This window comes from Herpailurus yagouaroundi, unplaced genomic scaffold (genome assembly GCF_014898765.1).
Source record: "Herpailurus yagouaroundi ecotype Mexico unplaced genomic scaffold, PumYag 180, whole genome shotgun sequence".
Classification (NCBI taxonomy): domain Eukaryota; kingdom Metazoa; phylum Chordata; class Mammalia; order Carnivora; family Felidae; genus Herpailurus; species Herpailurus yagouaroundi.
The window spans coordinates 23,585,016-23,600,104 of record NW_024412411.1 but is presented as its reverse complement, the minus strand read 5'-3'; the positions used below and the strand labels follow the sequence as shown (position 1 = coordinate 23,600,104).

Sequence of the window (15,089 nt, the reverse complement as noted above, 5' to 3'; positions counted from 1 at the left end):
AAAAGAAATAATGTTCACACACCTTGAATATGAATAGTGCACAGAATTACTTAAATATACTCACAATTAAGTTTAATATATTTTACTTAAAAATATGTAATGTAAGGGGCACCTGGGTGGCTCAGTCAGTTAAGCGTCTGACTTCGGCTCAGGTCATGATCTCACAGTTTGTGGGTTCGAGCCCTGTGTCAGGCTCTGTGCTGACAGCCCAGAGCCTGCTTCAGATTCTATGTCTCCCTCTCTCTCTGCCCCTTCCCCGCTCATGTTCTGTCTCTCTCTCTCAAAAATGAATAAATGTTAAAAAAAAAAAAAAAAATTAAAAAAATGTAATGTAAAATATACTCAGAAAAGTAAATATTTTTTATAGTATCTGAAACTGTTACAAAATGACTGAATTAATCTATCCCCACTCAACTAAATACTCCCTGAATGTTTATCAAATGTCCAAGACTCTGCAGTAAACAGAAAGGCATAGTCCTTGCCTCAAAAAATTTACATTTACTTAAGAAAAAAAGGTGGAAGAGGGGGTTTAATTAGAAAACATTAAAGCTTATCAAATACCCAAAAATATAAAATTTTGTTTCCACACAAATGAAAATTTTATTTCCATTCATTCTGTCATGAATGGGATTCTGTTCAATTTGGGATTACGTTCCACATAATTTCAGTGCAGGGATGCTAACTGTGGCATGTTGTTAGTTGTAGGTGACTTCCTCTTGGTAGGCAGACAGGGAGTGGGGGAAGTAATGGAGAAGCTGAAAGCCAGGGTGGAAGACAGAACTGCTAGTTGTTCAAAATTCTCATTCATTTTTTTTATTCAAATAACCACAGCAAAGTAAGTTCTCAACTCTTATCTTTGGAGAATTATACTATACAGCTCCAGAACAATCTACATCCAGAAAAGTACAAAGGGACAATGAATATTTACAATAACGGTAAACAACCTCCTGGAATAAACAATCACAATGACCACACTGTATCTGCATTCTATTAAAAACCAAAGACTATTTCCACGTAAAATCATGCAATTTTCCCACTGATTTAAAAACAAATACAGAACACACTATGGCTATGAAAGCTAAAGAAGAGGGCAAAGAGCATGGAAGGGGTATAGGAGTGAAGTCTCAAAGTGGTACTCAAGGAAATCAACGTTAAGTCTATATAAAAAGTGTTTTCACATGGACAGGATTTAAGAGTTGGCATTTTTCGGGGCGCCTGGGTGGCTCAGCAGGTTAAGCGTCCGACTTTGGCTCAGGTCACGATCTCAGTTTGTGAGTTCAAGCCCCACATCAGGCTCCAAGCTGACAGCTCAGAGCCTGGACCCTGCTTCAGATTTTGTGTCTCCCTATCTCTCTGCCCTCCCCTGCTTGTGCTCTGTCTCTCTCACTCTCAAAAACACAAATAAACATAAAAAAAAAAAAAAAAGAGTTGGCATTTTTCAAACTTTTTGGAAAACTGACAGGTTTTGGAGATGACTGGAAAACAGGGTAAGATTTCAATTCTTAAAATATATAAAACTGCTAAAGCTCTTACAAAGCACCACAAATTGTCACTTAGCTTAATTTTAAATATGATTTTTCACAGAGAACCTTAGGTCTTCATACAACCTACTAGAATCCTATTGTTTAACAACTACCATTCAAAGTCACTGGTTAGTAAGTATTCCTTAACAATATATATTTATGAGCATAAATCACCTGCATATTCACTTAAGATGTTCAAAACAATTTTTATTAGAATTATTGAACACTGCACAGATACTAACAGAACTATGCATAGAGGATTTACCCAAAAAACCCAAACCAAAACAAATGAAAATAAACCATCTTCATTAAATTCACTGCCTACTAGCTCTTATAAAACTAAAAGTTCCAAATTTATCCCTCCTGAAACATTTCTCCAAGGATACTCGAAAGGCCAACAGGTACATGAAAGATGCTCAACATCCATTAGTCATTAGGGAAATGTAAATTAAAACCACAATGATTATCATCTCACCTGTTAAGAATGGTCATCATCAAAAAGAAAAAAGATTACAAAAGCCGGCATGGATGTGGAGAAAAGGGAACCATTGTGCACTGTTCCTGGGATCGTAAATTGGCAGAGCCATTATGGAAAACAATATGGAGGATCCTCAAAAAATTAAAAATAGAACTATGATACAATCCAGCATTCTGCACCTCCATGTTCATATCATAGCAGCATTATTTACAATAGCCAAGACATGGAAGCAATGTGTGTCCATGGATGGATGAATGGATAAATAAGTTGTGGCATATACAATGGAATATTATTCAGCCATAACAAAACAAGAAAATCCTACCATTTGCAAAAGCATGGATGAACCTTGAAGGCATTATGCTAAGTGAAGTCAGACACAGAAAGACAAATACTGTATGAACTCACTTCTATGTAGAATCTACAACAAACAAAAAACCAAACTCTACGGAAAAGGAAATCAGACCTGTGGTTACCAGAGTTGAAAAACTGGGAAAAGGGGGAATTAGAGGAAGGTGGTGAAAAGGTACAGACTACCAGTTGTAAGTATTAAGGATGTAATGTACAACATGATGACCACAGCTGACATGGCTGTATGATATATAGGAGAGTTGTCAAGACAGTATATCCTAAAAGTTCTCATCACAAGGAAAAGAAATTATTTTTCTTCTCTTTGTATCTATATCAGAAAAGGGATGTTAGCTGTACCTACTGTGGTAATTACTTCACAATATATGTAAAACCATCAGGTTGTATGCCTTAAACTTGGGCAAGTGACGCATGTCAATTATTTCTCAATAAAACCGGGTAGAGAAAAGATTTGTCTTTCAACAAAATTTGTCACATATGTATCATAAAAATACTGCTCAGGTTGGGTCAGCAAATTATGAAAGTACTTTCTATATAAAGATTCAAGTTATAATGAAATTCTTTTGAAAAGCTATTAAAAATGTATTCCATTTTCTAAGTCAGCCATCTCATTTTGAATGTTTGGGTTTAAGCAAAGTCACAGTTACTACGAATGGGTTGGGTCAATGTCCTCATTTGCTACCAGCAGTTTAAAGCATAGAAAGAGTAACAGATCAGCCAAAAGCAAAAGGAAGACAGAAAATAAAATGGCCTTGCAAAAATTATTTATAAGAACTATTTTGAAATAAAATTAAACCAAGAAACACAAAACTGGCAACTCATTACATATACACACAAATGTGTCTAATAAAAATAGTAAAGGATAACATGTCGTATATATATACAATATTATTCAGCTTTAAAAAGGAGGGAAATCCCATTATATGCTACATAAGTGATGAACCTTGAGGACACTATGCTTAGTGAAATAAGCCAGTCCAGAAAAAGACAAATACTTCATGATTCTACTTAAAAAAAAATTTTTTTTAACATTTATTTTTGAGAGAGAAAGCAAGCAGGAGAGAGAGAGAGAGAGAGAGAGAGAGAGACAGAATCCGAAGGAGGCTCCAAGCTCTGCTCTGTCAGTACAGAGCCCAATGGGGGACTCGAATTCACAAACCATGAGATCATGACCAAAGCTGAAGTTGGACACTTAACCAACTGAGCCACCCAGGCGCCCCATCTACTTACATAAGGTACCTAAAGTATCAAATTCATAGAAACTGGAAGTAGAATGGTGGTTACCAGGGAGGTTGCAAAGGAGAGCTATTTAATGGAGAGACAGTTCTGTAAGACGAAAAAGTCTGGAGATGTTTCACAACAATATGAACACCCTTAACGCTACTGAACTGTACAATTAAAAATTAAGATGACTTGGGGCGCCTGGGTGGCTCAGTCGGTTAAGCGTCCGACTTCAGCTCAGGTCACGATCTCGCGGTCCGTGGGTTCCAGCCCCGCGTCGGGCTCTGGGCTGATGGCTCGGAGCCTGGAGCCTGCTTCCGATTCTGTGTCTCCCTCTCTCCCTGCCCCTCCCCCATTCATGCTCTGTCTTTCTCTGTCTCAAAAATAAATAAAGGTTAAAAAAAATTTTTTTTAAAAATTAAGATGACAAAGTGTTAGGTAAACACCTAAGAATAGCAATATAATTAGAAAAAACAGTATGTGTTCTTAGTAGCCAGTTTTTCCAAGTGAGAAAAACAATTGGGGATGTTATAAACTTCAGGGATTAGAAAAGTAGTATTTAAAAAAAAAAAAAATTTTAACGTTTATTTATTTTTTGAGACAGAGAGAGAGAGAGCATGAACAGGGGAGGGGCAGAGAGAGAGGGAGACACAGAATCGGAAACAGGCTCCAGGCTCTGAGCCATCAGCCCAGAGCCCGACGGGGCGCTCGAACTTACGGACCGCAAGATCGTGACCTGAGCTGAAGTCAGACACTTAACCGACTGCGCCACCCAGGCGCCCCTGAAAAGTAGTATTTTTAAGAGTTGGAAAGAACCATAGAAACAATCTAGTATACTTCCTTGTTTGACAAGAGAAACGGAAGTTCAAAACAGTTGACTTGCCTATCTCACCTCCCCTTATAGAACCAAGGGAACCATATTCTAGGTGATTCACTGAACAATTAACCAGTTTTCCAAAGAGAACCACCAGCCTAACTACACCTGTTCTCATATAACCTGCCTTCCCTCCCTTGAAACAAGGAATGAAGTTTGTTTAATGGACCTATCTCCATCTACTATTCAGTCTTGGTTCCTATAAAACCTTTTCCCCTCCTGATGCTTTTTCTCCCCACTAGATCTTTCACATTGTCATTAAGGACAAAACAAAAGCTTTCCTAAATTTGAGGATTCCCCTCCAGTTCTTGCCTCATTTCTCAGCTTTTACAACAAAGTCCTCAAAATAATTATTTGTAATTGCTGCCGCCTTTTAATCACCTCACTGTCTTAACCCTTTCCAATCACACTTGAGTCTTCACCAAGTCAGAGAAAAAGCTCAACCTCACCAATGACTTATATTGCTGAATTCGGCGACCTTTCAGAAGCATGTGATACAGATCACTTCATCTCAACACTTTCCTTAGAAGATAGACCACACTCTGGTTTTCCTGATACACAGGTCTCTTCCTAAGAATCTCCCTGGCTCTCTCTCTTTCCTCTTTCTAAATGCTGCAGTGCCCCAGAGCTTAGTCCTTCCACCTCTTCTGGTTTTCTTCTACATTAATTCCTTTGATGATCTCATTCCATTTTCATCTACATGGGTTCCTCTGATCCTAGCAACATTGAGGGCTTTGAAAAGCCTCTATTTGCGAAATTTTCAAGTTTAAATATGGAATCCAGAAGTCCCTCTCTTGAACTCTATATTCAAAATTAAACTTCCTATTCATTATCTCCGCTTGGATGTCAATAAGGGTACCTCAGATCATGTCTATAACAAATTCTTGAACCCAACTGCCAAAACCTGCTCCTCTCCCAGCACACCCAACCATCAGTACCACCATTTACCCACTTGCTCAGGTCAAAACCCCTGGATGGAATCATTTCTCATACACCCCATATCTAATCTTTTAGTATATCTTGTTGGGCCTTTGTCTTCAGAGCATGCCCAGAAACTCACCAATTTGTCATCAATTCCACTAGTAATACCCTGGTTGACACCACTGTGATCTTTTGTCTGGACTGCCATTAACAGTCTCCTAATCACTCTTGTCCACATCTCCTTAGTCTGTCTCCAAGTAGTAATCATTATCACTTAAAACAGTAAATTAATTTGAGTAATACCCCTAATTATAACCCTGCAGCAGATTTCCATCACAGAATAAAATCCAAAATTCTTACAATGGCTTTTAAGGCCCCACGTGTCTGACCCCAAGCTAACCCTGACTTGATTCCCTCCCACTCTTTGTCCACACCACCTTTGCCCCCTCATCATTTCCCAGCTATACTGACCAACTTTTAGATTTCTAAAATCCACAGTACACTTCATGCTCTTTTACTATGTTTATCTGCTCCCTGTCTCAGGCCATTCAGTCATCTGCTCAAAAGTCTGTCAGTAAGGCTTTCCCTGACTACCCTATCAAAAGTAGCGTCCTTCTGTCAGCCTATCTCCTTAATTCTTTTTTAAAAACTTACCCCATTTTATATATTTATTATTTGTATGCCCTGTGGAATAAAAAACATAGTTTTGCCCTTGGTTCTTGATACAGATTCACAAACTCTTGGAATTTCTTAAGTGACAGGAGTCTTTGTTATGTTAATAGTGGGACCCCCTAGTAACTTGAGGGTGAGGGCTGGTAGCCAGAAAAACCAACCAAGTGATTAGAGTCAGAAATTTTGGCCCCCACACCCTAACCCTAGGAGAAGGGAGAAGGGAGGGGCTGGAGACTGAGTTCAATTATTAATGGCCAATAATTTAATAAATCATAAGTACATGATGAAATGTCCATAAAAACTCTTGGACAGTAAGGTTCTAGGAGTTCCAGAGTTGTCACAGAAGCCCTTTTTCATCTTGCCCTATATATCTCTTCCACTTAGCTCTTCCTGAGTTGCATCCTTTATAAAAAGAAAAGGAGAAAAAAAAAAAAACAAAAAAAAGCTATAACTGGGGCATCTGGGTGGCTCAATGGGTTGAATGTCTGACCCTTGATTTTGGCTCAGGTCATGATCTCACAGTCGTAGGATAGAGCCCCGAGTCAAGTCGGGCTCTGTGCAGAGCCTGCTTGGGATTTTCTCTCTCTTTCCCTCTACCTTTTTCCCGCTTGCTCACTTTCTCTAAAAGTTTAAAAAAAAAAGGGGGGGGGTGATAATAATTATTCCCAGAGTTCTGTGAGTCATTCCAGCAAATTAATAAATGTGAGGAGGAAGGGTCATGTGAACTCCTTAATTTGTAGTTGAGTGGCCAGAAGTGCAAAAACCTTTAGGGCACCTGGGACTTGCAGGTGGCTAATGAAATAGGGGCAGTCATGTGGGACCTAGCTCCTTTATGGTGTGTGTGGCCTGCACTACGTCCAGCTAGTTAGTGGCAGAATTGAATTGAATGACGGATACCCAAATGACACAGGATAATTCATGTTGGAAAAACACGGTCATTCCCACTACAGTTTAAATTCCAATAAAAACACTCGATATAGAAGTTTAATATATCTGTTGAATGAATGAATTACACCATTCCTCTGCAAAACAGGAAAATTGCACATTGTCCATAGACTGAATTATCCTACTCAATAAAGTATATAAATTTAAAAGTATGACCGCAAATATATTTATAAAATATACATTACAAATTATAATTTCCTTTATGACAATTAACAACAAAGAGCACAAACGTCATAGAAAGACTGTAAAAAGAGAACACAGCAGACATGAGACTGCTATACTTAGAAATGTCTACTTGCAAGGCTGGTTCCTGGCTGGTACCTGGGAACTTAAATTTAGGGAAGGTTCCAACTATTGTCACTGTGATTGTCAGCAGTTCACAGGACCAGCCCAGTTTCGATGATTTGCTAAGGACTGACAGGACTCAGAATATAGTTATTCTAGTGATTAGGATAAATTACAGCAAAAGAATACAAAGCAAATCAGTAAAGGGAAAAGATGCATAGGGGTGAAATTTGTAAGATATCAGGTACAAGCTTTCAAAATTCCCCTCTGGGTGGAGTCCTACAGGATGTGCTTAATTCCTCCAGCACAACAGCGCCACAACAGTAACAACTTTTGTGAAGTGTTATCTCCAAGGAAGCTCCTTAGACTCAGTGGCCAAAGTTTTCACTGGGGGGCTGGTCGCATTCCCAACTCTCGAAAAGAAAGCTGGTGTTCAACAGAAACCACATTGTATAGTTTAGGCACAGTGAGGCACTCTTGTCATTGAGGTTAAAGTTTTATATCAGTGTAGGAAATGGTTTACCATTTTAGTCCACAGTTGCCTACCAAAGAGCTAACCTTGCAAACAGGGCCTTTCTAAAGACAACAGTCATCTGAGATGATGGAAGATTTCAAGGGAATTCTTGTTTTCAGTGCCACAGGCCATCCAATCATGAACACCTGAGAACTACTGAAGGGCAAAGGATCTTTCAAGCAGAATATTTATGCTCCCCCCACCAATTATACATGTAATATATACATATGCAAAATAAAAACAACCCACAAACCTCAAACTTGCATGGCACTTTATAGTTTACATTTCCATTGTGAGTTGACCCTCACACCCATCCTGACAAGTAAGAAAGCATTTCCACTTTAGAATTCTGAAAACTGTATTTGGGATTCATTTTCAGAACCCTGAACATAGTGTCTTAGATTTGTCAGCACAGTGTTTTTTCTAAGCACATTCATATTATCTTTTAGTTATTACAAGGACCCCATGAAGGAAGCACAGCAAATATTATTGTCCCCATTTTGTAGTGAAAAAAGCCAAGGCTAAGAAAACTTAAGCCATTTGCTTAAGGTCTCATAGCTACTAAGGAACCCAAGTCTAACTCCTAATCAGCACTCAAGACCCCAAGCATTCAATAAATATTTTCCAACCAAAATGATATGATCCTAAGAGAAACTTTAAGGATTAAAGGCAAAATGTTTAACCTGACCACTTTCTTCCTTGGCAACTTTAGTTTCTACTTAGGAACACTTAAGATTCAAATATTTACTGAACATCTCTGTCACTGCCTTAAGTATGAAGGATGGTGAAAAATGTGTATTATTTGCCTTCTTTTCAAATGGAATATGCAACATCGCTGGAAGACATCAGGTACATAATAATTTAAATACAATTTAGCAAACCATACTCACCTATATAGAAAAGATAAGACAGTATAATCAAATTGGGGTTATTGCAGGAATGTAAGACTGGGTGAACATTAGAACATTCATCATGTTAAAGTCAAAATCCATATGATCATCAACAAATGCAAAAAAACAATCATTAAAATTCACTCTCCAGCCATTATTAAAGAATTATTTACTTATAGCAGTAAAGAAATTTACAAAAAAATCATGGCAATGTATTTAATGGTACAAAACTTAAGTCATTCCTTTTAAATTCAGGAACAAGGCAAAGATATCTGCGAGACAACTTCTAATCAATGTTGTGCTCCATTTTGTAGCCTGCATATTAAGATCATGAAAAGTAACATATGTTAAGATTAAAATGAGGAATCAAAATTTCAGTTATAATCTAAATAGAAAATACCAAAGAGTCTTCAACTATTAGAATTAATTAAGAGTTTAGGGGTGCCTGGGAGGCTCAGTCGGTTAAGCAGACAACTCTGTTTCGGCTCAGGTCATGATCTCACGGTTTCACGGGTTCAAGCGCCACATCAGGCTGTGCATGGACACCATAGAGCCTGCTTGGGATTCTCTCTCTCCCCCTCTCTCTCTGCCCCTCCCCTATTCACGCTCTGTCTCTCTCAAAAATAAATACACTTAAAAAAATAAAAAAAAAAAGAGTTTGAGTTTAAGAAAACTTGCCGAGTAGAGTTAATATGAAAGGAATGAATACTAATTCTATATACGAGCTATAAAATACAATTTATGAAAACATATAAAAAACAAACTAAAAACAAATTTAATAAATGATTCACAAGATTTGAAATTATAAAACTTTACTGAAAAATGTTAAAGATAAAAAAAAAAACTGGAGTAACAATATGTTCAGACAGAAGACTCAATATCTTAAAGGCTTCAGTTATTGCCAAATTGAACCTGAAATTCAATACAACTTCAACTGAATTTCCAACAGAAGATTTTATAATTTCTATTAAAGAACTGCAAAAGGCCAAGAATTGCTAACATTTTTCTCTAAAGAACAGGGAAGACAGGTACTCTCTCAAACAAAAAGGAGAATGATTAAGACAGTGAGTATAGACACAAGAAGAAACAAATATAACACTGGAACACAGAGCCCACTGAAACATACACACCCAAATGGAAATCAATATATTGATAGCTAGAAATGTAAACCACTGGGTAAAAGGTAAGTTTAACAAGTAATTATGTAGCAAATGTGGATCTTAAGTAGAAACATTAAACTGGGTTCCTACCTCACAAATTAATTTCAAGCAAATTAAGGATTTAAAAGGCTCCAACTTTAAAACTTGGAGAGAAAAATGTGTGAGAACGTCATTAACAGCACAGGATATAAGACTTTCATGACCAAAAAGTACTAAACATGAAAAGACTAATAAATTTTATCCCATGAACATTAAAAACACCCATCAAAAGATATCTTAAAAAGACAAGCCAAAGAGCAATTAAAATTCAGCTAACAGACGAGGATTAACATCTAGAATACATAAGGAATGACTATAAATCAATAGGAAAAGACACACCAATTAAAAACAGGCAAAACACTCAAGCAGGCATTTCACGGAAGGGAAAAAATCATGAAAACTAGTAAAATTATGAAAAAATAAAAGGTGCATCTTATCTTCAACATTGATCAGGGGAGCACAGTGAGAAGAACAGGATAACATTTCACACTTCTCTTGGCAAAAATTCAAAAGTGAGACAATACCACCTGTTCAAAAGGATACGGATTAAAGGTGACTGTTGGTGGGAACACACTAGTACAACTGCTTTAGAAAACAATTCAGCATCACCAAATAAAGCCAAAGGTGCACCTTCTATGACCCTGCAATTTCAATCACAGAAAATCTGCTGAGCTTTTTCTCTCTCTTTTTTTTTTTTTTAAAGATTATGTCCCTCAAGTCACTAAACATATCCCACCACCCACCACCTAGTTATAAGCCACAGCCCAACTTGCAGTTTGAAAACCACTGCTGTCCCTCTCAAACATTTTGGGTTTAGGGACCCCTTCACACTCTCAAAAATTACTAAAGACCCCAAGCAGCTTTTTTGTTCATGTGGGTTATACCTAAACATTAAGATACTTACTAATTTAAAAACAATATACCCATGATGTTACCATAAATATAATCTTTAAATATAATTTGTCAAATTGGCTTCCATACAACACCCAGTGTTCATCCCAACAAGTGTCTTCCACCCACTTTCCCCTCTCCCCCATCCCCCATCAACCCTCAGTTTGTTCTCTGTATTTAAGAGTCTCTTATGGTTTGTCTCCCTCCCTCTCTGTAACGTTTTTCCCCTCTACCCTTCCCCCATGGTCTTAAGTTTCTCAAGATCCACGAGTGAAAACATATGGTATCTTTTGAATGAAAAATAACTATCATCCAAAAACTTCAATGAAAAGTTTGGTTTTTTTTTTACATTTTTACAAATCTCTTTAATTCTTGATGGAAAAGAAGCCTGCTGGATTCTTAGATTAGCTTTTGCATTCACTCTGCTAGATGTTATTTTGGCTGACGTTTAAGAAAATCTGGTCTCCCACAAAGTGGCTGGGTAAGGAAGGTAATTGTAGATCCCGCTGTAGGGACTTAGGGACTCCCAAAGGTCTTCTGAACATGCCTTCAAAACTGCTGCTCTAGAGAAATTGTTGCATTTGTGGAACATATAGGAATGATCACAAAAGAACTCTTTTTGAATGGCTGGCAAACTAGTGAACAAACTGGCTCTATGATGTACTAGTTGTGTCATCCTGACTTAACCTCTCTGTTCCTCATTCAAAAATGGAAATACTAAAGACTTAATATATGAAAAGCATTTAAAATCATGACTGCCAGTTACTGCTCTGTAAGTTTATTTTATTATAATCTCAAAACGTATAGTGGTGGTGTGTATGTGAGAGAAAAGCAGGAAGATGCAAAAAGGGGCATAAAGGTATTCATTTTATTATTCTCCAAAATAAATGTTTTATATGTTCAATGTTATAAGAATCTGTGTTATATTCATAAAACTTTTAAGAGAAAGAAAGAGTTAAAGGGCCTGGCTAAAATGCCACGGAGACCAGTTAGGAAGATTAGCTTATTAAATCCAAAGTGACACTTAAGAGTTCTGACTACGGTTACTGGGAAAATAAAAAGGGACGGACAGGAAAGACAGTCTTCAACACTATGCTGCCTATACTTCCATTGAAAATCACTACGCCAACCACAGTTGCTTTCCTGAGCCAGCCACTAGGAAAATGATAGCAATCAAAGTTACCTGCTGTTGTTACTTGTCTTGCTGTTGCAAAATATACTTAAAAAAACAACAAAACGATGTGAATGTATCACCTGTTTCCATCTTGTTCACATTTGAGATTTACATGGTAGCTGCTTCCTCCTGAACGCATCTGTTAAAATCCTTGCCTAGTAAAAGCACCTCTATTTAGCACTATTTGCTAGCTCCAAGCTGGGTTTATCAGCGTTGAATACAAATGAATTGTTAATGCTCACAATCCCAAAATCTGAATATGAGTAGCCTCTGAGTTTATGCTGTAGTTTTTTTTTTTTTTTTCAACATTTATTTATTTTTCGGACAGAGAGAGACAGAGCATGAACGGGGGAGGGGCAGAGAGAGAGGGAGACACAGAATCGGAAACAGGCTCCAGGCTCCGAGTCATCAGCCCAGAGCCTGACGCGGGGCTCGAACTCACGGACCGCGAGATCGTGACCTGGCTGAAGTCGGACGCTCAACCGACTGCGCCATCCAGGCGCCCCTATGCTGTAGTTTTAAAAGGTGTTTTTGTGTTGCCTTATTTTATGATCATCTGTTTATTAAGCTAAAATGTTTTTTAAATTTTGTTGGAAATGCCAGCCTTATTTCTGACAGGACAATTAAAATGTCTAAGCAGGGCCATTTCTTACACACTGACAAACTAAATTTAGTCATTTTTGTTTTGAGACAGTGACTTTCAAATTAGACATTCTGATGTAGCAAGTCAAATTGAGACGGTTGTTACACTTTGATTTCCAAAAGGTCCTAGATCTTTGAAAAGTGTATTATTGATATTTAGAATCCACTTTAAAGCTGAACTAAGCATGTAAAAAACATATGTGCTTTCCTATTGAACACTCTCTGAAATTTATGTCCAGGCTACCTGAGGGGTCAAGGGTTGACATCACATCCTAGTACCCGTGCACAGCTAGATGGACTTGGCAAAGTACAGCTCAATTAACATTTACAGGAGTATTTCTCGCTCAGTCTGCGTTTTGAAAGCAGGGAAAAGCCTTCTTCTCCCAATTAACCACAACTCCTATATAATCTCATCCAACTACTTACAGATACTTCCTCCTAATAGTCTAATAGTTCCTCTTTTTCTATTCCCTTTCACTGACCCAATTCCTGAATAAACTCTAAGTGCTTCATTCATTCCTTCTCCTTAATCTTCCCTTCCCTTCCCTTCTGCACACTTGTTACTCCCATTCTGCTAAAACTCTTGAGTTACTTCTGGGCTCGTTAGGGCAAATCTTAAGTCACCAAAAGGTGAAACTGAGGAAAACTGTCTTCCCCAAGGCAACTCTGCTGTTAGTGCTCCCTAAACTTTCCCCCTTAGCGTCTATGACATAACTTTACCTAATAATCTCCTGTTTCCTTCCCCATCCCTCTTTTCTCATGTTTTCACCTACTGCCACAATTCAACCCAACTCTACCGCCACACGACCTCTGCTCATCCCAAATTAGTTTCCCCCCAAAGCTCCTATTGCCTTGGCACCTACCCAGAAACGCCCGAGGTGCCTTTTTCTTCTTTTCAGTTCTGGTGACCAGCATTTACAATTCCTTCCCCACCCAGCTAGCTAGCTCCATCTCCCCTACTAGGAAAACAGTTTCTAGCCTATCCAAGCGCTAACCACTCCTGCCTAGGTCCTTCTAGTAGAGCAGCAGTTCTCAAACGGAACTGGGGAACAATCTGATTACAGGTAGTTTCTCTTCAGTGGCTGCTTCTTCACAGCACGGATTCCATCCTGTTCACCTGGGTAATCAATCTCAGAGCCTAAAAGTACGCCGGGCACTCAGCATTAGCTAACTGAAGACATAAAGGCTCCCTTGGCCACCTCACATTTCCTGCCTATTCCCAATGCGGCGGATCCCCAAACGCTTAGTTAGCATCCGACACCCCAATTCGACAAATAATAAGTGACTGAACGGGCTGGTGGCCCTTGTGGAGGCGAAAACAATATTAAGGCTCAGCGTCCCCCATCGCCCTAAAACGGCGCGTACACGTTGCAGTCAAAGTAATACTGGCGGTCGGACGCGCGCGCTCTGGGTTAAGACCAGCGAGAACAAAGTTACTGGGAATGTACGAGGGGAAGCACTGCAGGCAAGGAATCAGCACAAGCAGCAACGAGTAAGCACTTGAGGCTGCGGACTATGCAGCCGCCGCCAATGAAGCCAACCCGTGCGCCTACCTGGTCTCGGAGACTCTCCAAAAGGGGCCGTTACACCCACGTGACCAAAGCAGCACCGTTTTCGCAAGGCCAGGGCGTGGGCAGCCATCCCAGCGAATGCTGGCAATGTTCGGCAACCTGGACTGCTAGGCCGGAAGGTGAGGGGAACACAAGGGATGGAGGCGGGCCAGGCCTATTTCGATACTAAGGGTGCAGCCTTCACAGAGGCGCACTGGACATCAGGGGAGCACGGACGACCAGGCACTCCCGGCCGTTCCCCAGGATGGGGTGAGACTCTGGGCCGAGAGCACTCTGAAGGGTGAGGAAAAGCAAAGAGGCGCCAGGTCCGAGCCTATTCGAACGCCTACCGCTTCTTACCGAGAACTGAGAACCAGAAGTCGCAGAGACCGATGCTGCCGCCATCTTCCTGCCTCCCCAAAGGACCTCCGCAGCCCTGGGGGGATGCCGGTTCTCAAGCTCTTCCCCAAGATTCGAGAGCCGCCCACCAGGGGCGACCCTAAGCCGAACCCCTGATGGAAGGGGCTGGGGCGCTGGTGCCGGGTCTGGGAACCCCTGCGCACACCCCCCACGGGGACGCCCGCGCTCACGGTGCACACGGGAAAGGCAACAACGTCCTAACGGACGTCTTGCATAGCCAATCAAAAAAGCGGACGTCTTCCGGTAGTAGGAGAGAATCCGCCTCTTCCCTCGCTGACGTCACAAGGTAGCGCATAGCAGAAGCTGTGGGGTCCGCTAATCCTGCCGGCCACCGGACCGCTCTGACGGGACTGTACAAAAGGGGCGGGCCTCCTGTAGGAGGAAACATGGGCCTGGGGCTGTGGTGTCTCCAGTGGCAATTGAATCGAATGACTGAAGTTGAATGAAAGAGAATGCGAAGTTCAAACACTCCATCAGTTCCCTTGAACTAAACGCCGGAGAGAGCGTGAGCCCCACTCAGAGAC

The 15,089-nt window shown here is 39.9% G+C and overlaps 1 protein-coding gene across 1 annotated transcript in view; it reads right to left on the bottom strand.

Annotated features, from left to right (window-relative positions):
• Nucleotides 1-15,000, bottom strand: part of CEP57 (centrosomal protein 57) — a 41,365-nt gene extending 26,365 nt beyond the window's left edge. The window contains exon 1 of the mRNA XM_040489679.1: nt 14,506-15,000. Within this exon, the coding sequence (XP_040345613.1) occupies nt 14,506-14,550 (45 nt within the window). The 5' untranslated portion in view covers nt 14,551-15,000. The remainder of the gene's footprint in view (nt 1-14,505) is intronic.
• Between the last annotated feature and the right edge of the window lie 89 nt (nt 15,001-15,089).